This window comes from Zootoca vivipara, chromosome 7, assembly GCF_963506605.1.
Source record: "Zootoca vivipara chromosome 7, rZooViv1.1, whole genome shotgun sequence".
Taxonomy (NCBI): Eukaryota; Metazoa; Chordata; class Lepidosauria; order Squamata; family Lacertidae; genus Zootoca; species Zootoca vivipara.
In genome coordinates, this window is record NC_083282.1 from 56,141,984 (window position 1) to 56,166,832 (window position 24,849).

The following is a 24,849-nucleotide window of genomic DNA, read 5'->3' on the forward strand; positions in this document are numbered from 1 at the left end:
GGCAAATCAGATTACCGGAGTCAGAAAAGTGTTTTAGAATGGCCACAACATGGACACGAGTTTCTACAGCTGCTTGAAGAGCACCTTTGCCTCCCACATTTCAAGGTGGGAAAGATTGATGCTCAGTGGCAGAGCAAGTGCTTTTCATGCAGGTCTCGGGTTCAATCTCCAGCATATATATATATCCATCTGTCTCGAGAGACAATGCAGTGCGCCTCCAGGGGTGAAATAGATGATAGATAGATAGATAGATAGATAGATAGATAGATAGATAGATAGATAGATAGATAGATAAATAGATAGATAGATAGATAGATAGATAGATAGATAGATAGATAGATAGATTACTTAACTAGATGGACCAGTGGTCTCATGGGATATAATAAATCTTCATATGTCCTTCCTTTAGTATATGTTATGCAATTCAAATTCAGATCCTGCTTACACTTTGACAGAATTTCAGCCATACCCCCTTGTTTCTCCTGTCTACCTGCTTCTCACATAGCCAAGTACCTTGCACTCTCTGAAAGTAATAATTTGGTACCTGGGCTGCCATATTTACCCTGAGAGGCTCTATGACAAAGGTTGGAGCAGACTGCAAGCTACCAACTTTGCAGGCTGGGTTTAATATGTAACGTGAATGTCCATTGAATGTTGGGAGGAATGTTGGTGTCTTGCCAACTGTGCTCATGTTCAAACAAGGATGCAGCCTGGAACAGGTATGAGTCATACATACGAATGAAGTGTGGATGACAATTGTTCACCAAACAGGTTTCCTCCATGTGACATTCCTTTAATATTGCTTCAGACTTGGCACCCTGGCATGGCACCTGCAACATTCCCATGGAGAAGGAAAGGGAGCAGAGATGTTACCGAGTCCAAAGGCAGGGGTAATCTAGGCTTAGAGGTGTCGAGGACAGCCTCCAATACACCCAGTCAACTTACTGGATGAGTCACACACTTGTGTTCATCATGCAGCTGTCATAGGATAGCAGTTTTCCAAAATCACGAAAGTGGAGATTCACAAGAGCTCTCTTATCTTGTGAATATATTTTCTCCTATCAATGGGAGGCATGCTTATTGCTGCCATGTTGGTCAATCATATCCAGCAGCCTGTTGTGACCATCTCTTTACAAAGCTTCGGCTTCCAACGGCAGCCAAAAACACCAACGATCCTTATAGCTGCTGCCTTGTCAGGATTGAAGGGAGTTTTATGTTGCTCAGCTGAGTTTTTAACTTAACCTCATTTCTAGCCGATGAGTCATTTCAAAGTGTGCAAAATAAGCTGTCTGTTCTCCCAGTTCTGTCGCATCACTTGGAAAATGGATGTGCTGCATAGGACTTAATGGGGAATGGGAGCAGTCAGGACAGGGTAGGATAGGAAAGACTCTCTACTAAGTCCTGGCTTTGCAGCAAGATAACCTTCTACGGTACCTCCCCAAACTGTCCAAGGTAGACACACACACTCACACACTCTTTCTTTCAGCAGTGAGGGAATGCCAGGTTGGTTAGAATTGGTTAGTAAAAAACAACAACAAGACCAAATGATCAGTCAATAGGTTGTAGAAGGGATAGTAACCCCCCTGCCTCTTCATCAAAAGGATGGGAGGTAATTGGACTCTCTCTGTTACTCAAAGGGATCTGGGGAGATTTCTCTAGATTAGGGAGGAGGAACATGTGGTTTTCCAGATGTTTTTGGATTTTAACTCCTTTCACCCATGATGTCCATTGGCCATGCTAGGTGGGATTGAGGGGAGCTGGAGCCCAAATACATCGGAAGAGCCATAGGTTCCCCATCCTGTAGTAAATGAAAACGTTGCTGCTCTTCATAAAAAAAAAAACACCTAGAGGTGCTGGTGTTAAAAATGTCCTGACCCAAAACCATCGGTCTGCCAGGTGATGAACCAAGAACATACAGCCTACTTTTCCCAGCTGCTGGCTCCTTCTTAATGTGTTCAGCTTTTTACGATCATTGGGATTTAAAAGTGAAGCTTCTTTCAAATAACCAGGCCCCTATGTGGTGGTGCAGGCACTTCCAAAGATGTACCATGTGCCTCCATTACATTTGAATCAATCCTTTGGCTGCCATGCACAGACGATTTGCAGGTGAGCCACAGCTCTTTGGTCCTTCGGCGGTGTGTTCACATCTGAAGAGAAGCCATCCTCTAAACAAAAAAATCCTCTTGCTGTGCCATCCAGATTCCCCAGCTCTTTTGCTCTTTCACAGCTGACTCACTGAAAAGAACTACCTGGTTTGTGGCGTGTGGCTTTTGTAAGCCTTGTTGCTGCCTCACACCCTTAACAAGTTCCTGCTTTCTCTTTGCTTTGGGCATGTGTGCAAGCATACAAACACACACCGAGTGTGACCTAGAAAATGCTTATTAATTATCCACAGGGTGGAGATAGCAGGGAAATGAGGCAGGCAGTTGCTCAGAGTTGTTTGTGTGAAATAGTTACGTAATATCTCCCTCTTGACTCCACAGAAGTCCCAGAGACCATTAACCAAATTCTCTGCTATGAGAGAGAGGAGGGAGAGAAATAGAGTAATTTGTCCAGTGCCGTAGGTTTGTGGTTGAAGCTGAGATGCTCAACTATACAAGCACCCCTGCTTGATTGATTGCAAATGGACTGTTGTGCCTGCCTTAAGCAAGTCCCCTGCCTTGATTCTGCTTACACCTTATCTCTAGCTAAGTGGTCCAGACTGTTCTTTGCAGCCCAAGACCATAGCTATTTTCAGTGGTGCAACTAGCACTGGACCTTGGGGCCGAAGTCCAGAGCCTCATAGTGCAGGAAGCCCCAAAAGGACATCCATAGAGTGCCTATGGCAGTGGCAAACAGGCTTCACATCACCAGCTGGGCTGGCCTAGGAATGTCAGAGCCCATTAGGTATGATGCTTGTCGCTGCAGCATCATTTTTTTATTTTTTTATTTTAGAAAAGATATATATCCAGGAGGACAACCAGGTAGGCATCTACAGGGTTTCAGATCCTCATTTTTTTTACTTCTACATTATATAAATACTACCCTTTTCTGCAACAAAATGGAGCTTATTCCTTAGTAAATGTGTGCATCAGGGCAGCAGAAGCAGACCCCATATTTATTCTGTAGTCATGATGGTGATATGATTTTAAGTGGGTTTAAAATGCTCAGAATATATGCACATGTTTAATTGGGAGTTGGCAACTAACTGTGTTTGTTTGTTTGTTTGCTCTAACATATCAAGAATTAGAAGCAGTTTTAAAGCATGGAACAGCAGAGAAAGGTATTCTTGAGTGTGCACTTCTTATCTGCATCAATGCACATGGCTATCTAAAGGGCCCATGGTCTAAAAAATACCTAGCTGCATCACTGGGTGCTATGAGCATCCATGATCTAGGGTTGCAGCTCTGAAAATGGCTGCAGCAGGATGAAAAGCAATCCACTACTGAAGATCCTCTTGGCCCAAGCAGGAGGCTGAATTAAGCCCTACTCCAGCCATTGTTGGAGCTGCAGCATTTTTAACTCTACCCATTCAAGTCAATTGAGACATGAAGCTTAAATTATCTGAATTCATTTTACTGTAATAGGCAGAGTTAATACACAGAGAGTGATTTAAAAACAAAACAAAAAGAAAAGTCAAATTTGTCCATGTTTGTGCATCCCTACTTTGTGGAGACCATTACTGGATAATCAGATATTCTGCTACAAGTCCTTTACTACATTTATGCCATACCTTTTGACTCCAGATGGGTCCACAAATAAATTTACAACAACTAAAAATAATAAGGAAGTACAGCGTTGTTAAAGCAAATAAAAACAATGAAACCCAAGAGTCTGGTAAAAGCAGCAGCAGCAGTTAACATAAATCTGTAGTTCAATCGATCCTGAAAGCTCTCTGAAACTAAATTGCCATGATCAGAGGTCTAAAACTTACTGAAGAAGGAGCAAGCTAAGCTATCCTGTGGAACAAGTTTCATAACCTTGGTGTCACAGGCAAAAAGGACCAGTTTTGCATGTCCATCCTTTGCACCACCATCAGGGAAGAAACAAAGAGCAGGAGCATTTGTATAATATGCATAAAGTCGTACCTTGGTTCTCAAACTGAATGCATTCCGGGAGTCCGTTCGACTCCTGGAACTGTTCAAAAACCAAGGCGTGGCTTTCGATTGGCTGCAGGAGCTTCCTGCAGCCAATCGGAAGTCATGGAAGCCGCGCTGGATGTTCAGCTTCCAAAAATCGTTTGAAAACTGGAACACTCACTTCCGGGTTTCAGTCGTTCAGGAGCCGAAACGTACAAGTTCCAAGGCGTTCGGCAACCAAGGTATGACTGTATAATGCATATATATATATATATATATATATATATATATATATATATATATATAAAACTAACTAAATAAGAAAACCATAGGCACATAAGAAGAGGCCTGCTGGATCAGACCAAGGGCCTATCTGGCCTAGCATCAACCAGACAATACTACCTTGAGTTGGGATGGGAAGCCTCCTGGAAGCCAGTGAGGTTGTTTTGAAATTGAAGATAGGTGTTACATGCAGTTTGTCCCTAGCAGCCAGGGCCTGCTGCAGTTTTAGGGCATAAGAAAAATAAATTTTGTCAACATTGATCAATAGGTGAGTTGAGGAAATAACAGCAAGGCATTTTTTCAAAGGAGGGGAGGATGCCCATCACCCTTTGCTGCCATTAAGTGACACCTCTGTTGTCAGACAGGTTAGATCCTGAGATGTAAGTACCTCAGAACACGTACGTATGACTGTGTAGCAGTGATTCAGGGAGAAGGCTGCTTCTTTGGTCAAGGTTGCATAATAAGTCTGGGGAAAACAGAAACCCAAATTCAACCTTTCCCAGCCAACACCCTTACTCTCAGGCCAATACTGCTCCTTAGCTGTTGAAGTAGAACACCTCACAGTCAACTGTAAAGGCTTTTGAGGCCGAGGCATTTTTATTTGGCCAACTGGGCCTTTGAATCCAAGGTTCAGGATCTGGAACAAATCCTGACTTTCTAGACAGGGTGCACTCAGAGTGCATTTCAAGTACAGGGCAGGCTTCAAGTGCAGGGAGTTTCCATTTCCACACCAACTTGTTAAGTGAGTCTAGCCACAAATGTTGGAAGGATTTGATTTTGAATTTCACACTCCTAAGTAGGAAAAGCAGAAGCTTAGGCATCTATTCTGTAAATAGTCCCATTGTATAAAGATATCCGTCTGTTGCCTCAACTAGGAAAAACTGGTTTATTTTTGTGGTTATACTGGACTAGATGGAGCAAGAAGACTTCCCTTCAGCAATGCATTCCCCTTGGCTGGAAATCTCTTGAGTGCTCAAAGGAAGCACCAAATTAATAACTTTCAGCAGGGTGGTTTCCCCCCCCCCAAAAAAAATGTCTTGCCTTGAACACTCAGAAATGTAAGTGTCCTTGTCACCGAGTAAATGAACCTATCACAAAACAAGGAGTAATAACTTTCCACTACTCCAGACAGACCTGTTATTTTCCCTTTTGCTGCCCCTAAGTGTTTAGATTCTCAAATAAAATCAAAATATACATTTGTCAGTAAGGTACAGCACACAGAGCAGGGAGCAGTTAAATGTGAGTGTGTGGGTGTGCTATAAATATGGGGAACACAGTACAGATTCAGAAGAAAACAGGGATCATAATCGAAATTCATATAATGGGGATTCTGCTCTATAATAAATATGTAGCTGCTACCTGTGAAGTCTGAACATGTTATCAGATAATATCTCTGAAGTTTCCCTGCTCCGAAATTCCTCTTCTGTCTTCCAAGATGAATTATCCTCAAAGGTGGAGAATTCTTATTCTGTAGCATTGCAAGGTCCTAATTCATTTTCTTTTTAAAGCTGCCATTTCCTTTCTCCTTTAGAAAATGGTCTGGTGAGAGAGGTAGCAACAGAAACCACACCATAATCACATTATGCTGAATGCGAGCATCTGGCTTCCTGCTGAGAGCACTATTAAAATGCAGTCATTGTAAGTCACGTCCCATTACATTAAACAGGCTTTGGCTTGCGCCAACTGCAAAAAAGGCAACCATCTTGCGATAATGAGAGACATTTAATAAGAAAGAGAGACTTTTGTGCTCTTACAAAAGAAAGGTTCATGTTCTGGGTAGTGGAAGATGTAACTGCAATAGCCACCTGAATGTCTCAGACAATTCAGCTGGACAGGGTCCAACCCAGGTCCTGGTGGTTTCCTGTGAAATGGGGAGCCGGGTGATTTTTAGCATTTAACATGGGAGAAGAGGAGGAGAAAGCTGGTTCCTTCCTACCTGTCCTGTTCTCTGACTATCCGCCATCTCCATTTCCAGCACTTACAGAATAAGGCAGTGGGCCTTTAAAAGAGCAGGCTGCTCCTCAGAGGGGGCAGGGCCAACAGGAGGGTTCAAGTCAGCCTTTAGAAAGCTTCAACATACTGCTGAGGCAACAGCTCCCTCTGAGTGAGTGCTAGGCTTCTGTGAGCTCTCCGGGGTGCTGATAAGGTATTTTATGCTCTGCCTGGCCCTGTCTGAGCTGTGGTAGCATCTCTAGTCTCACTGGAGTTGCCTTGCTGTGATTCCTGTTCTTTGGGATGTTACCTCTGTTCTATGAATAAATGTCCTGCTCCCCTTGCCAGGGGGAAGGCAAGACACCACGGTGCTTTCCCTCCCCAAACTACATTTTCGGTCTCATTTTCTGTCAGCTGGGATTATATCTGCCAGAGCAGAAAATGGCTTAAATGTAGGTTTGGGGGAGAAGTACAGGTGTACCTCTCTGCTGCTTCATGGAGTTCAGGAACAGACCTGACCCTTCATATCTAGTTTAGCGCCAGTGGTGCTAATCGCAAACCCACTAAAGTATGTAGCAGCTTAGATTATCTTGATTTTGTGAACAGAGAAGCAGGCACAGTAAGGTTCCATTAGCTAGTCAATGTTGTTTTAAACTACAATAAGAGTTTCAGAAGTTAGAGATAGGCCTTTTCAATGCCTTAGTTCAGTCCTGGCATCAGCTCCTGACATCCTACAGCTGCTGCCAGGGCCCCAGTAGGGTCCACCTGCAATGACATCTTGTCGTAGGCTTTGTATGTTGTGCCTGTGAGCTTCATGATGCCCCAGAGTGACACTATGTTGGGACACTGTGGGAAATATAAATGGCAGCTTCCAGCCTCCCTTGGACAATGTTGTTGCTGCCACCACTACTGCCATGTAAACCTGAGGGGACTCACCAATGCCAGAGGACATGTACTCCAGAAGTCCCTCAGACATGGAGCTGAACCTGACTTAGCTACCCTGGTCACCAAAAGTAGCATTTCCCTACTTTTTTGCTTGTCGGTGGTGCAGCGATTCTAATTTGCAATGAGAACCACAAGTTGTATTTATTCTGTTAATCAACCTGGAGTAGACGGATAAGATCTGACAAATGTGTCTTCTGGGTTTCCAGTCACTTGACTTTAAGTTACCAAAAAGGCCTGAGTGACATGGCAATCTATACTTTTCAAAAAGTGAAACATGATATCATTGATACCCCACTTAAAACCTGCATGCTGAAGGACTCTTCAAGGACTTCAATGTCGCCGAGGCTACTGAGACAGCAAGGGTGAACCATATTGTTTGTCAGTTGCAGCTTTATACATTGTTAGATAGATTTGCACCACAAGCATACTGAGGGAGAGAGGCTGCTTTCAGGGGGAACTAAAATGTTCTTCCCCACGCCTCTCCATTCCAAATGTTCATCTTTTTCATTCCTGTTTGCAGCCTAATCTGCTACTATTTTGGCACAATTCCCACCTGCCCCTTGGTTAGGGAACTTACCCTATCAGGATGATGCAAGAAATGTGATGGCATCATAGTGTGAAGTAGCCAATCCTCTCTGGCTCTGTGATGCTGTCAATGGGGGCAAATGAAGCCAGTTGAGAATAGGGTCAAAGAATGAGGTTTTGCAGAGAACTCCAGGGAATCAGAACCATCCCTTGCCTTTATTCTAAAGCAGCTTCATAGAGAAATGCATCTGCAGCCTTTTGAAACACACCCAAAGGGTTTAAAGGGTGACAGTACATTAACTAATAATACTTTGCTCTACTTAACTTCATCCTTAAAAAATTGCTGTTAAAACAACAAGGCTAAGCACTAAAGTAACTCTGCTCAAAGCAGATGGGGAGCTGTAGTTCAAAGCATCTAAAGGCACCAGCTGGGGGAAAGCTTGTGTAGACGATGCTGAGGTCTGGCTCGATATAAGGCAACTTCCTACGCTCCTATCTGCAAACTGCATCTAGTAGCAATTCTTACTATTGGCTTAGATTGATCAAATACCAGTTGCTGATTGGTGGCGAGAAAAATTCATAAAACTTCTGACTGAATCCTGTACTTTGCTTGGAATATCTCAACAACATTTCCGTTTGAGACTGTGCCCTGCCGTCTCTTTCCCTTTGGCTCTGCTTGGTTAAGTCCATTGAACCTTCTACCGCTTTGCCTTTAAAGATAAACTTCTATCTTTCCGATTTTGAATCTGGCATTCATCCTCCCTGGGAGAAAACAAGCCAGAGATAGTTTTGTTACCTGGAGATGAGAGGGTACTTGGAAGGCTGAATGTTGCGGATGTATTCTCTGTGGACAGATTGTTCTTAATTAGGCCAGATGGTGTATGACAAAGCACATTTTCATGCTTGTACAGTACTCGTTTTCATGCAGTGATCTGTTCTGTGCAGCAAAGCATGTTAGTGACTTAGGGATATGGTGCAAAAAGAGCTGGACAAGGGCGGCTCACAAACATTTGGACTTCAACCTGTGATGGGATATATAAAAACCAATATAAAATCGGCAGACACATTGGATCACTTACAAACAGTCCATCGAGTCCTGGTTCCCCCATTTGCCAGCCAGGTGCCTCTGGGAAGCCTACAAGCGGTTGTTCCTCCTGCAACTGGTATTCAGTGAATGCTTAGCCATCCTTCAAAGTGGGCTTCCCTTGCTTTTCAGAAGCCTGATTTTCCAGGGAACCTCCAGACTTCATTCAGGGCAACAGGAATAGCAATGGGAAGTGGAGCTAGCTAACATGCTCGTCCCCAAGCACGTGCACAAACACACACCCTTGCAGATTTACTAAATGAAATGAAGAACAACTCTAGAGGGCCACACCTCTCTTCTGAAATGATAATGTCCCATGAGGCAATTGAAAGGCATCAAGGTCATGGGTGAACAGCAAAGAGAGAGAGAGAGGTATTTCTAACTGTGTCATTAATGTATAAAGGACTTGCCCAAGGCTGTCTTTCTGCTCCAGCCATTATTCCTCTAGCAACTTAGTAGATGACTTGTGATCCAATGGTGTTGAGATACTTCCTCAGTTCAGCCTCTGAGTGGTAGGTTCAAAGTTGTTTATCAACTTGGCCTGTTTACCTCCTTTCTTCCGCATGCTAATCAATGCTATAAAATATTTTACGAGGCCTGATCTACACTTTAAGAAGCCAACATACTGTACTCTCCTACCTCCCACTGCACCCTATTAGCTGCAGAGGCTGTGATAAGCATAAGAATGTTTTGTAACATGCACACCACTTCTAGAGCATGAGTCAAAACCAGCCGCACACTCTTCAACCGGCTAGCGCATTAACCTAAATGCAACAATCCTTCCTTTAATGATGGTTTCCTTTGAAATTACTGTTTTGCACCAGTGACACGTTCTTGCCACTCCTCTTAATTAGCACTAATATAAATGGGATCTATCTAAATGTTTTGATTTTTAAATTTATTTACTTGCTTCATTTATCTAACATCTTTCTGCCAACGCACTCCCAAAGTTGTTTGCCGTTTAATACCACAGCTTACAGTCTATGAGGCATGCTACTAGAGGGAAAAGGGGTGAAGAAAATAAGCAAATTAAAGTCACCAACTATTTCACAATGTTGTATTGTGGAGTTGCCTAAGCAGAACTACCGGAGGCAGTTCTGGGGAGGAAGAAGCTAATTGTCGGCTGGTCCTCCTGGCTGAGCCAGTGGAGGAAGCCTTGTTGCCTTATCTCCCACTCTGATGCAACTGGAGGAATGACCACTGAGAGACAATTGAATAACAGAATCAAAGAACTGTAGAGTTGGAAGGGACCTCGAGGGTCATCTAGTCCAACCCCCTGCAATACAGGAATCTCAACTAGATCATACATGACAGGTGGCCATTCAATCTCTGCTTAAAAGCTTCCAAGGAAGGAGAGTCCACCACATCTTGTGGGAGTCCATTCTACTGTCGAACAGCTCTTACCGGCAAAAAGCTTCTTGTCAGATCTTATGTTTAGTCGGATTCTCCTTTGAACTAAATTGAACTAAAACAGACCAAACAGATAGAGAACCTTTCACACTCCAGATACTGCTGAACTACAATTCCTTTTTTAAAAAAACAAACTTTATTTAGATTCAAATTAAAATACACTCATAAACACACTGAAATAACTCTAACATGCAAAATAATATAGAAATAATAACTTACAAAAGAACAGAAAAAAGAAGAAACAATAATATAGAAATAATATCATACAAAATCATAAATAAATAATATTGGTCATGAAACATAATATAACATAAAGAATAATAATCACAAATAAACTGGACTACAATTCCCATCAGCCCCAGCAAGCATGGCCAGTGACCAAGGATGATGGGAGCTGTAGTTCAGCAACATCTGGAGGGCCAAAAGTTTCCTACACACAAAATGGCTTTCTAGCTTATAATCATAATCATAATCATAATGTATTATTTGTACCCCGCCCATCTGGCTGGGCTTCCCCTGCCACTCTGGGCGGCTTCCAACAAACATTAAAATACATCAAATATCACAGATTAAAAACTTCCCTAAACAGGGCTGCCTTTAGGTATTTTCTAAATGTCAGGTAGTTGTTTATCTCTCTGACCTCTGATGGGAAGGCGTTCCACTACCAAGAAGGCCCTCTGCCTGGTTCCCTGTAGCTTTGCTTCTCGCAGTGAGGGAACCGCCAGAAGGCCCTCGGCGCTGGACCTCAGTGTCCGGGCAGAACGATGGGGGTGGAGACGCTCCTTCAAGTATACGGGACCAAGGCCGTTTAGGGCTTTAAAGGTCAGCACCAACACTTTGAATTGTGCTCGGAAACGTACTGGGAGCCAATGTAGATCTTTCAAGACCGGTCTTATGTCGTCTTGGCGGCCGCTCCCAGTCAGCAGTCTAGCTGCCGCATTCTGGATTAGTTGTAGTTTCCGGGTCACCTTCAAAGGTAGCCCAAAGGTAGCCCCACGTAGAGCACATTGCAGTAATCCAAGCGAGAGCTTGCTTTTCTGAAACCTCCCATTCCCTACTCAATTTCAACTATGCATTTTGGGAATGCATACTAACTTTTTTGCAATAGAGAATGTTTTTAAAGACATATTTTAAAGATAACGGATACATAGTTTTTATTTGGCTGCATATGTTTGCCTACTTATGCGTTTGTTACATTTTATGTGAGTCATGCTAGGTAGGAGACCCTCCTGGTACTAGAACGTGTCCTTCAAATTTCAGTATAAACCAAGGTGGGAAACCTGTTGATTTTGTTGAACTACAACTCCCTTAATCTCTTGACCATTGTGGCTGATGGGAGTTGCAGTCCAACACCTGGAAGTCCAATTTCCCTGCTCTTGGTATAAACATGGACACCACAAGGAAGTGCAAGATTAATGCTATGTTTGCACAAGCCTCCAGATAACTATTTCCAGGCATGCTGCCCTTGAGACAGAGAGGGATAGCTAGCTGGAAGTGTGTTTGTATATGGGTTTTTGTCAATTTGTGTGATTTTGAGGAGACACATGTTCAGCTTTAGCACCCTAACTATCTGAAGGAGTTTGAGCCTGTTTTGCTACTAGCTTCTTCTAACATAATTTGAAGTTGTAATGCACTGAAGTTCTGGAGAGGCTGAGCACAGTGATCTACTTCCAAAAATTGGACAACCATCATATATGCTAATATCTATGGGAATGTTATGCATATTTAGGAAAGGGCTGTGGCTCAGTGGGGAAACATTTGCTCTGCGGTCAGATTCAACCCCTGGCATTTCCAGGTAGGCTTGAGAAAGACTCCCTGCCTGAATCCCTGGAGTTAACTGAACTGTTTCCCAGATCTGGGAAACCTCTCACCCACAGATCCTCTGTCCATGTGGAGAAGTATTTCTAGCCTGCGTTAGCCTGCATTCAGTCAAACTGAAGTATGTTCTCTAGATTATATAATCTGGATTCTGGGACACACACACACAAAAAACCTGTGATATGGGGGTGTTGGCAGCAAAACCGCCTCCCACACATTGCTTGGATGCCTGGCAAAGGAACAGGCTGAAGTAGATACTGTTTAGATAAGATGAGCATTAAAGCAACAATTGTGTTGCACAAATTGGCACCTTCAACCTGTCCAAACACACATTCCAGGAGTGGGCAATGACATTATGTGCCTCCCCAGAGCACTTAGGCACAGGAAGAGGAAAGAAACCGCAAGACACTCCAGCATGCACTTGAATCACCTGAGCACGTCTGTGTATTGCTTTGCCTTGGAAAAGAGAGAGAGGAAGCAAAGCGAGAGCGTTCTAAAAATTGCCAGTTAGCGTCTCAAATGCAGCAGGTGAAATATTTATAAACTCATCCTCCTCCAGAGGGAGTTTTCTGCGTAAGCAAAAGCATCAACCACTCCAACCCAGCCCCAGATTTGACAGTCATAGTAGTTACATATATCCCTTAAGGAAACAAATGAAAAAGCCATGGAGAATCTACAAACAAAAAAATACTTTTCTGCCTATATCACAAGTGTTCTAATTACAGTATTAGTATTCAGAGGTTGCTGTGTGTGGGTGTATGTGTGCGCACGCACACACAAACACACACACACTTTCTGCCTCCTTTCTGCACTTTGTGGTACAGAAAGGCAAAAGATTCCTTATTACCATTTCAAGGAAGTCAAGCAGAGCTGAGGTTTCTTAGTGATGCTGGATCCCAAAAAGTCCCTGCAAGGAAGGCACATAGAATCATAGAATCATAGAGTTGGAAGGGACCACAAGGGCCATCCAGTCCAACCCCCTGCCAAGCAGGAAACACCATCAAAGCCTTCCTGACATATGCCTGTCAAGCCTCTGCTTAAGTACCTCCAAAGAAGGCGACTCCACCACACTCCTTGGCAGCAAATTCCACTGTCAAACAGCTCTTACTGTCAGGAAGTTCTTCCTTATGTTTAGGTGGAATCTTCTTTCTTGTAGTTTGAATCCATTGCTCCGTGTCCGATTCTCTGGAGCAGCACAAAACAACCTTTCTCCCTCCTCTATATGGCATCCTTTAATATATTTGAACATGGCTATCATATCACCCCTTAACCTTCTCTTCTCCAGGCTAAACATGCCCAGCTCCCTAAGCCGTTCTTCATAAGGCATCGTTTCCAGGCCTTTGCATAGCTGCCAAGTTTTCCCTTTTCTCGCGAGGAAGCCTATTCAGCATAAGGGGAAATCCCTTTAAAAAAGGGATAACTTGGCAGCTATGCCTTTGACCATTTTGGTTGTCCTCCTCTGGACACATTCCAGCTTGTCAGTATCCTTCTTGAACTGTGGTGCCCAGAGCTGGATGCAGTACTCCAGGTGAGGTCTGACCAGAGCAGAATACAGTGGTACTATTACTTCCCTTGATCTAGACGCTATACTCCTATTGATGCAGCCCAGAATTACATTGGCTTTTTTAGCTGCTACATCACACTGTTGACTCATGTCAAGTTAGTGGTCTACCAAGACTCCTAGATCCTGCTGTATAAATACCCTTGCCCCAGAACATTATGTACCACCGGAGGTGATACATAATGTTCACGGCTGTCTTTTTTGTTACTCTTTACATGAAGTACAGTATTGCATATCAGAATCATCATCAGGTGAGCCCATTTATATCTTATTGCTATCTTCTGATATTGCACTCAGCTAACAGACTGAGTGGAAAGGCCCACGATCAAGGGAAGTCAGAATCCCCAAGCATGAAAGGGTTCAACTGAACTCAGATGACAGACTGGTCTTTGACTAAGTGTAGCTTTTGCCGGCTTAGGGCCAAACTAGACTTAGTGAGTGCAAGTATCAATGTGCTGCCCCTTTGGGTTTGTTATGTACACAGCAGCATACCCTCCGACATTTCTCCAACATTTCTATAATAATAATAATAATAATAATAATAATAGCAATAATTTTATTATGTATACCCCACTCATCTGACTGGGTTGCTCCAGTCCACAAGGGCCACTCCAGTCCAACATAATAAAACATAAAACATTAAATAAACTTCCCTATACAGAGCTGCCTTCAGATGTTTTCTGAATTTGTATACAGTAGTTACTTATCTCCTTGGCTCAGGGGTCACATAACTCCATACCCTCTGACATTTCTCTGATGAAAATAGGGAAGTCCTAAGGAAAAGTGGGACATTCCAGGATCAAATCAGAAATCCAGACGGCTTCTGTAAATCCAGGACTGTCCTTGGGAAATAGGGACACTTGGAGGGTCTGCAGCAGACTTGGGGGAAACCTCTGTATTCTCAGAATTGTGAGTTTAGGAGCCAGCTCCTTGGGGCCTAGGGGTCTTCACCCCCCAATAAAATATTTAAGGGGGCCAGCCCGCCCATACTTGATAGGCATTGCCATTTAAATAGTGTGCCTGCACAATGTAATGTGATTGATTATGTGGGGCGTGGCTTACCAGGCCCCTCCCCAATATTTTATTCAAGTTGGCACCCCTGTTTGCCTGGGTGAGAGGAGAGGAAATATAACAATTTTGCTGCCCTGGTCTCCACAACCATCTCCTCTCCTAAGCTTCTACGTGCATTTCAAGAGACATTTCCACGACCTTTACCCACGTGGTCAACTTGAGTCTCCCCGTGAAGCGAATGGCAAACAAGCTACTTGTGTCGGTAGCGCTGACTTCAACAAGGGAATGATGATGGTGTGGATGAGACTGTCACCTCCGAGTCTCACTTACGGGTGGGGGGGGAGAGAGAGAGAGAAATAAAGGAGGGAAAAGAAACCAGCGCAGCACAAGTCAGAGTTGTTTCAGACGTTACGATTTACTTCGGTCCCGTGTACTACAAATTATCGTCGCGTGTAATTACTGCGGGTATTTTCAACTGCGTGCAAACGAGATAAAGGCAGGTAGCTGCGCTCGGCCACGCCAGCTCTTTAGCAGGCGTGCCGCGTTTCCGAAGTGATGGAGACGCGTGTGCAATGATCACACCTGGCGATGTGAAGCCGCGCAGGTGTTTTCGGTTGCAGGGAAACCACTTTGAGCTGCTTCCTCGGCTGGAAGGTTTTGCTAGCGCTGCAAAGCTCGCGGCGCCCCTTTTGCAAAGCTGACCCCGCCGGGGCTTCGACTGGGAGCTGGCCGGGCGGAGAACCGGAGCGCGCAGCTCAGGAACGGATCGAGCCGAGAAGGCACGACGACGACCTCTCCCCACCCGGCTCGTGCGCCAAAGCGAGCGCAGCTGGAGACCCTCGCCACTCTGCTGGCCCGGGAGGCGCGGCGAAGGGAGGCGGGCGTTACTAGCGCCTGTGCGCGGCTCCCCGGGCCGAAGGGGCGGAGCCAGTCCCCGCCCCGCGCGCGCGGCACTCCGCCCGCTGCTGCTGCTGCCTGCAAGCCCGGCGAGCGGGACGCGGGCAAGGCTGCAGCGCCCGTGGAAGGAGGCGAGCGCCGGATCCCCGGAGCGGGCGGAGGCGTGGGGCGAGCGGAGGCGGGGGCGGAGGCGGAGGCTCCTCGCATGTGATCGACTACGGGCTCGCCCAGGGCGGGACGCGGCAGATCCGGCGGGCAGGTGTTGCAATCCGAGGGGATTCCGGCGCGAAGACCGGGGACGACGACGGCAGACGCGCGTTGGCCCGGGCAGGAGTGAAGACCCGGCTCTCCCTCTCGGCCGCGGATTGCAGACGGGCAAAAAAGAGGCGCACGGCTAGGGGGCGCCACTCGCCTGCTCCGGTTTCTCGCGCGCGCGCCTGCCCGGCGGTCTTAGCCCAGGGACTTGCTCTCGAGGGCAAGCAGGCAGGCAGTCAAGGGAGAGCGAGCTGCCGCGGACGCTGCTTCCTGGTGGGCCGGGGGAGCCGAGGATGTTGTGGTGGGATGCGCGGGTGACGACGCTCTTCAAGAGGAACCTGCAGCCCACGCTGACCTACTGGAGCGTCTTCTTCAGCTTCGGCCTCTGCATCGCCTTCCTGGGGCCCACCCTGCTGGACCTGCGCTGCCAGACCCAGAGCTCCCTCTCGCAGATCACCTGGGTCTTCTTCTCGCAACAGTTCTGCCTGCTGCTCGGCAGCTGCTTGGGAGGCATTTTCAAGAGGACGTAAGGCGACCCGACCCCCACCCCCCACCCCGAATCTCCTTCTCTCTCCTCTCCCTGTTGCGGGCGTTTCGCTCTCCGGCCATTAGCGTCGCCTGCCTGCCTACCTACTCCACCACCCCGCCCGCTTTCCTTCTGGAACGAGAAGGGTCCTGATGCCCCTGAGAAACTGTGTCCCCCCCCCGCCCCATTTCTCACCTCGTCCCCCTTTCCAATCGTCCAGTGAGGTCTACTTTGCAACGTGGTCTGTGCTAGGCTTTGCCCTGCAAATCAGCCCCCTGTCCTTACAGTGATCTATTCCCATCATCCTCTGTGATGCTCCAGTCTGCCTCTTGGGTCTCTAACCCTTCTTACTTAGGGGTCCTAGGCAAAGTTAGGTGCGCCTGAACCCAGTGGGAGCAATGCCCAGCTCCTCGTAGACCCGGGATGCAAAGCTGTGTTTCTACCAGCGCTTGGGTGAATGAACTCAGCAGGGTTTGTGGATGTGCATAGGAAGCGAAAAGATCGAGCCTGAAGCAGCCTGGGGGGAAATGTAGTCTGTGAAAGTGACCTGATGCCTGTTTATAACGTGGGCACCTGAAGGTCTCTTGATGGTTGCTACACATTTATCACTGTGGCTTGGGGAATTTGATTGACGTCTCCAGGGAGTCCTGCTGTTGTTGGGCAGCCATGCAGAAAGCCAAACTGTGGCTGCTGCTCAGACCTTGTGAATGGATGGTAAGCTAAGATGCACTGTGTCTGGGTTGATTTTGAGTGTGTGCATGGCAATGGGACAGAAAAAATGGGAGATATTGTGGGATGGTGGTCATGCAGAGCTTTGCTGGTCAACAGCACTAGTTCAGTGATGTTTACTCAATGCCATGACACCTCTAACCAGTTCTAGAGGCAGAGTGGCCAAGTTTATTTTTTGCCAGACATGCTTCTGTGCCTGTAGTAGCAGCCTGACAGGTCAAAATCTTGCAGCTCCAGCAGTACATGCTTATCTGTGTACATGTGTAGACCACTTTCGAAAAGAAAGTAAGAATGAGGCATATTTGCAGTACAATTGCAGAAGAAGTGAAAATTCAGTTGCCCTAGGAACAATTAACCACTTAAGCTTCCCCCAAGACCTCCTTGTGATTGTCAATACTGTACAACGGAGGCTATTTTCCCCCATTATGTTGCTCTTTTGCTTCTGGCTAGCAAGTCCAGGTTCTTGCAGACAGATCCTGTTCAGTGGTGTTCATCATCCAAGCAGTGGTGTAGTGTAGGTTGCCAGCACCTGGGGCAGGGCAGGTGTTGCACACACCCCCCCCCCCGGTGGACTGGGCAGCTGGGGTGGAGGTGTGCATCCTAGCCTTGAAGGCCTGGACACAGTTTGCCTTCCCATGTCTCCGAAAGGTGGCAGGAGCTCAGCTACGTGGCCTCGATGAGGGAGCCTGTCATGGGGAAACCTGTTTGCGCCTCTCTCCAAACTTTACAACCAGGGCCACTGCCCCTCTGTCCGTCTGTCCCATGCTACACCACTGCATCCATGTCTTTGCTTCTAAATTCTTTATACAGCAGGCATTGGGATAAGCAATGTGGCAGGTCTTGTACAATGTTTCAGATTTTAAAGGAATTTTACTGTAACTACTAGCCTGGGACTGTGCCAGGCATCTGCTGAATTGCACGAGGGTCAGAGGTTTCCTGGTTGGGTATTTTTGGAAGAGCTGGTAGCTTTCTCATCCAAAATGTGTGTGAGCATATGATTCCAGGAGGCAGCCTTGACTGAACTTGGTTTTAACATCTCTGGTTGTGTATGTGTGAATGCATCTCTCCCTCTGTCTTAACTAGAGCGTTTGCTACTTCAGACCTTCACAGAAGGGACCTTATGAACTAAACACGTGGTCTTGTGAAACCAAGAAAGCCCTCTTTTAAAAAATACAAAGCTTACAATACTCTTTACTGTTGTGTCTCCTGTGTCTAATATTTGTATCAGAAGTTAAATAGCTTATTGTGGACACCCATTTGAATGAGTAACAGTTTAGTCATAAGAAGTAGAAAGGATGGACTTTGGAGAGTTCCTATATTGATCAAAGGGGGGTTGTATTCTGAGTACTTTTCAAGATTTGATAGCTCATAATGGCAACACATTCCATCCTTGTTGTAGGAGTAAATTGGCAGGTAATACCTGCTATTCCAAATTGAAAAGTTGGAGGTTTTCCTGGCAAGCGTTCCACCATCAGGTTGTTTAAAGGTAGCAGAGGCAGTAAAACAAAAGTGGACTAGTGTTGGTAGCAATGTCATGACCAACATTTTGGAATTTGTTCATCTATTGTGATTTATTCCCAATTCACATTTAGCTCAATACTCTTCTTTGCTCCTCTCCTGCTACCCTCCCATCTTTCTTTCTTCATTGGCCTAAGCCCATCACCAGTGTCTCTGTTCCATTGGCATCTGAGAAACCTTTCCTTTCTGTCTTTCTTTTTTGCCTGTGTTTATTTCCTCTCTTGAATTATTTAAGGGCATATCTTCAAAAGCATTCAAAGTGCTCATCTAAATAAGATCAAAGTAATCTGGGTGCTTCTTGATTGATCCAAAAATAATTTAGACAAGTTTGACACAGAAGCCATGCAGAATGGGCTTTATATAACTTCTGGAGCCCTGAGTCACTTGAGTGACTCCCCCGAAATCACCATGGCTGCAGGATTTTTGCTCTGTGGGACCCTGGCTCTGTAGCAGAGCCTACGCAGGCAGACTCTCAGATCTGCTTGCTGTTCCTGTGATGTCAGCATGGATATCTGAGGTCTCTTCCCACATGGAGCTAGTTTCAGAATTTGGGAAACGGGGGGGCATATGGCATGATCATGCAAAAACATACCGGTATGTCACTGAGGAAACAGAACGTTGCTGTACATTGACAAGGAATCATCAGGCTACAGAAATGTGCTCGGGGATTTCTCAATGTGTTTTTCTGTAACCCAGTGGTTCTCTTGTAAAGGACCTGTTTTAATAACCTTGATGTCAAATCTCAAGCTGGCCTCCCATTCTCCAGAAAGTTGGCAAGCAACATCCAGTGTCAAACAAGCACTTAAAGGTTGACGTAGGATAAAACAGGCACAGTAAATATTCCATTGTCACACAGCGTTGCTGGAAAGAACAGTGTTATCCTTGACAATTCATCAATGATACCATCAATGAGGAATTAGTGTCTCTCGCATAGAGATCACTTTAAAACAAACAGCTTGTGAGTGGTGACTCCTTTCTCTCTCTCTCTCTCTCTCCCTCCCTCTCTCTCTCTCTCTCTCTCTCTCTCTCTCTCACACACACACACACACACACACACACTCTAATCTTCCTTTGCTGAAACTCCTTAGCTGCTGTCGAGCACCAATCTTGCTTGGATTTGTTTTAGGACTGGAACTTCATGCTAATATTTAAGTGCTACTTTTGAGGCATTTAAGTTATGAACATCTTCAAACTACTGTTTAACTGGTCTGCAAATATATTGGCTTTCTCGGGATTATAAATTTGAGAGTTGAACCCAGGCTAAAGTCTGCTGCCCTAGACAAGCCCCAGGGGACACAATGGATTTTACTTCTTTGTAAACACGCAAAGGATTTTGCTGTAAAGTTATTAGCATTTAGATCCCTTTGGAATATGTAAAATTAATCCTGATTTAGTTCTCATTTATTTCAGTGGGAACGAATTCATGCTTAGTTTTGCATAGATTCTAAAGGGACCCAAGTGCAACTTACTTATCCTGGATCTAATCTTGAGCATTTTAAAGATTGGAGTTATAGTTGATTAAACCAGTCAGCTGATTATTAAGCAAGGCATGAAACTCACTGAGGGACTTTGGGCCAGTCACTCACTCTCAGCCTAACCTACATCACAGAGCTGTGAGCATCTGTGTCACCTTGAGCACATTGGATGAGAGGCAGACTATAAATGTTAAAAAAAAAACCCACGAATCAAGCAGAAAACCCTTATCTTGCTTATAAATTAGGCATCCCCAAACTGTGGCCCTCCAGATGTTTTGGCCTACAACTCCCATGATCCCTAGCTAACAGGACCAGTGGTCGGGGAAGATGGGAATTGTAGTCCAAAACATTGGAGGGACGAAGTTTGGGGATGCCTGTTATAAATAGTATATTTACATTATATTTAAAGAGCTGTTTCCTTACTGATTCAAGTTTTAAAGATCCCTTTGAAAACACATTGCTCCAATCAGGGAAGCAGGTAGAGTAATCAGAACAGGGTTATAGATAGAGAGCACAATTCAACAGGGAACAGTTCTGATTAAAATTAATGACACCGATTATTATTTTTCAGCCCTACAATTATGTACTGGGTTACTCAGCTATCATGGCTTACTAGCCTATATAATTTTACGTTGTTTGCACAGCACATTAGAAATACAACTCCAGCCCTTTTAACTGTAGATATGCCCAGGTTTGCTTTATCCTGTATAATAGCTTGGTAGAAACCTGACGATGTTTATGGGAGTTTCTGTCCAAAACATCAACGCCAGGTTGACGTTGGCTGCTATAATACAGTACATACATACTGACCTGCTACAACGTTGGGGTGTAGTAGTCCAGGACACTGTTTGGAAACAGAGGCAGAAAGCTGTCGAACAGCTCTTGCTGTCAGAAAGTTGTTGGAAATTTAGTGCAGAAAACCCCTTGCTTCTGCCAACTAAATGCTCGATTGTGCTGCCTGCACTGTTCTTTTTTGATGCAGTCATGCCAGATACGTGGGCTTCTGCTCTAATAGATACTTAATGTCTTCTGTGGATCTGGTGACCTGGTGAGCAGCATACCTTTGAACTCCTCAGGCACCCTCATGAGAGCTGGTGATGCGCTGACGGTGGGTCGTAGGCATGCTCCTTCCATCTGAGGTCACTGAGAAAACATTGAGCAGAGGCCTGTCTCTACAGAGCATCTGGAAAGTGCACGACTCCTTAATTTCCTTCGACCCCAGTTACTGCCCAAGATACTATGTGTTCAGAAGCTGGCTTCATCAGCAACATTTCTTCTAAGCAGAAAGTATTTCTATGATGCAGTTAGTAATTCACCACCTCCTGTGTGCAGTTTGGCAGCTAGAACAAGTGTATGTGTGTGTGGCTTCATACAGATGTACTGTGACACAGCTCCTTACCATACACACAGAGAACTATGTTTTTGTGTGTGTGCTATCTTCACATGGATTTTGTGGATGAGCAGTTTGATATAGGAAGTAAGCACTCAGTAGGCAAACTTATCTATGGACTCAAGTTACTAGTTGAGCAAAAACATTAAGGTTTCAAAATCAGGGATATGGGAACGTGTAGCCTTCCAGCTTCTCCTGGACAACAGCTCTCCTCATCCTTGACCATGGGAGTCAGGATCTGACAAGATGGAGGACCACAGACATTCACCATCCATGTTTTAAATCTACATATTCACAACAGATCCTATTGCGAGGGGGAAGCTAGTTCCCCAACGTTTAAAAGCTGTAGCACAAATTGATTCTTTGGTTGTAATCAGGCTGTGGTCATTATTTCCTATTCTGTGATGTGCTTTCTTGATCTTAAGCTGGAATTATCCAGCCTGTCTGCACAGTAGAACTAATTAGAACACATATTTTAGACTGGTGCCATTGACTAATTTTTATCCAATTTACTGATTCTCAGGAGTTCATGCAAAACTTACAAGACAGAAGGCAGCTAATTACTTGCCATTCTACAAAAATCATTCTAGGGAGCTTTTCTGCCCATCCCATGTAACAGTGCCAGCTCTCAGCATGGGCATATATGAATTGGTGCTTATTTATTTCATAATGTAAATTCCATTCTTCTAATACTTGTTTAAAGGAGCTTTAAAATGTAGCTCAGTTATGTAAATGATCAAACACAAAATCAATAAGCTTAAAACAAATAAGCTGTGTCCCATACTAATAAAACTATTGTTGTTGTTTAGTCATTGAGTCATGTCCGACTCTTCGTGACCCCATGGACCAGAGCACGCCAGACACTCCTGTCTTCCACTGCCTCCCGCAGTTTAGTCAGACTCATTTTAGTAGCTTTGAGAACACTGTCCAACCATCTCGTCCTCTGTTGTCCCCTTCTCCTAGTGCCCTCAATCTTTCCCAACATCAGGGTCTTTTCCAAGGATTCTTCTCTTCTCATGAGGTGGCCAAAGTATTGGAGCCTCAGCTTCAGGATCTGTCCTTCCAGTGAGCACTCAGGGCTGATTTCTTTAAGAATGGATAGGTTTGATCTTCTTGCAGTCCATGGAACTCTCAAGAGCAGGTATGCCCAAACTTCGGCCCTCCAGTTGTTTTGGAATACAATTCCCATCTTCCCCGACCACTGGTCCTGTTAGCTAGGGATCATGGGAGTTGTAGGCCAAAACATCGGGAGGGCCGCAGTTTGGGGATGCCTGCTCAAGAGTCTCCTCCAGCACCATAATTCAAAAGCATCAATTCTTCGGCGATCAGCCTTCTTTATGGTCCAGCTTTCACTTCCACTAATAAAAACTATTAGTCACTTAAAAAACCACCCCACTCCACATAATCTCTAACAAAGGAGAATCCTTTCCCCTTTCACGGCAGTCTGTTTCACTCAGTGTTCGAAACTCCCATTGTTCTAGGTGCATTTTGTGACAGAGAGTTTCATTAGCATGAGCAGCTTTTAAGCTCTGGGGCGCAGTACTGCGCCTAAGATTTCAGATTAAAACTGCCACTGCTGGAAGGAAAGAAGGGCCTGTTTCTGCCTCCCCAATTCCAGCTACTCTCTGAAGACTGAAGAAGAGACCCTCTTAAGAATATTAGGGGGGTGGGCAGGGGAAGGACCAGACCACCTGAAAAATGAACATCATATTTTAGCTGCCGTTCATTCATTTTCAGCTTTGTATTCTTGTTATTTAAAAAAGTGCCTTGACATTCTGTTGTTTCACCCGTAACCTAGGATTAAGGTGCCATTCAGCTCCTAGCTTTCATATCTCAGTTTCTAACACTAGTCTCACTGTTAAGTTGAACTGTTAGCAGATTCTTCTCATGTTAAATCAAAATTCTCTTTCTTGAAATTTGAACCCATTCATTTAGATCTTACTCTCTGCTTCATCTCAGTAACGGCCCTTTGAAGAAGCTTTAATGTCTATGTATAGAAACACAGCCAAACCATGATGGGTCTTTTTAGACCCCAAAACAGTGTGAATCTTTGTTACTGGAACTTTTCTTCTTCTTCTTCTGCAATAAATGTAGTGTAGGTGAGAGACTTCTGTTCGTCTTGGTCCCCCTACTAGGGAGATCTAATTTGTGAGCCTTGTAATCAGTTAGCTTATGCTAATACACATAACGGCCTGCTGTGTCTCAAAAATTATCAGTCCATCCATCATCTAAAGTGAGCAGTAAGTGAGCAAGCTAGCACATTGGGCTGTGGTGAATCCTATTCTTACTACAGTATATTTGGAGAGAGAATTGCAATCGCCCCTTGCTTCAAGTGTACTGCTGGAAGACACTGCATTTTTGGCCTTTGCAGCTGCAGACCCCAAGCATGCCAAAGTGACAACAACCCAAACTCAGGGAAATGTTGGCTTGCAGTTCAGGTTTAGATCATCACAAAAGTTTATTTAATTATTTTTAGAAGTCCAACTCCCAAGTCTCTTTGAAGCTGGATTGGCTCGTTGGGGGTGGGGAAACACAAGCCAATGCAATAAGACTCAAGATGCTATCACAACTCACAAGACCTGGCAATGATATTCTGCTGCTCTTGTCTGTCTCACTACACGCCCCTCTTGTGGTGATCAACAGGATGTTGCTAAAAGCAAAGCATCTCATGTTGGAAGAAACTGACCAGTTAATAGCTCCAGCTCCACCCCAACACGATGCATTTTAGGACTGAAGGCATGCATAGATTTGTACTGCATCCACCCCATGGCAATATTTCCTCCCATATGTTAGTAAGTGTTAAGGGACGTTGCTTTCTATATTGTCAGCTCTTAATGCCCTGTTGTTGAGATGATGGGGGAAGTGTGTGGTGATCTGAACTTCTTTAATCACACAAGGAAGGGCTGGCCAGCCTGTACGTCGCTATTGGCTGCTGCCTTTTAAGTGGCTCTGTGCTTTTACTGAAAGTTGGCAAGATGCATTAAAGAGCTCTGTTTTGCAATATTCCCTGAGCCAGGTTTCTAAGAGAGCTTAATATGGACTCTTCCAATATGTCCTGATTTGGGATGCTGCAAAGGACAAAATAGCTCTGAACACTAGTCCTGTTTTTGTGCATATAGCATCTCTTTCCCCCCCCCCCTGCAAATAGAAGGGAGCCTGCTGCTGTTCTGCCTGCTATTTCCTCTGTGTTTTTCAAGCACACAAAAACATACACACACATATATTTTCTCACTGCTCCTGCACATCTGCCTTCCATCCTACCTGGGTTTTCTTAAAGTGCTTTCCCAGTTTGCACATTAGACTTTTTGAGGCTCATTCTTTTTCCCATTGAAAAAGCCTCCATTAGCACAATCTGAGAAGAAGAGATGTTGGAAACATTCGGCATGCTTTCGAATGACTGCACGCACTTGATTTAGTTCTTTCCCCACCCCTG

At 44.9% G+C, this 24,849-nt stretch overlaps 1 protein-coding gene across 2 annotated transcripts in view; it reads left to right on the forward strand.

Annotated features, from left to right (window-relative positions):
• Positions 1-15,607: 15,607 nt before the first annotated feature.
• Positions 15,608-24,849, forward strand: part of MFSD4A (major facilitator superfamily domain containing 4A) — a 49,407-nt gene continuing 40,165 nt past the window's right edge. For both annotated transcript variants that reach the window (XM_035124300.2, XM_060277109.1), the window contains exon 1: positions 15,608-16,304. In XM_035124300.2, coding sequence (XP_034980191.1) covers positions 16,072-16,304 — 233 coding nt within the window. In that variant the 5' untranslated portion in view covers positions 15,608-16,071. The remainder of the gene's footprint in view (positions 16,305-24,849) is intronic.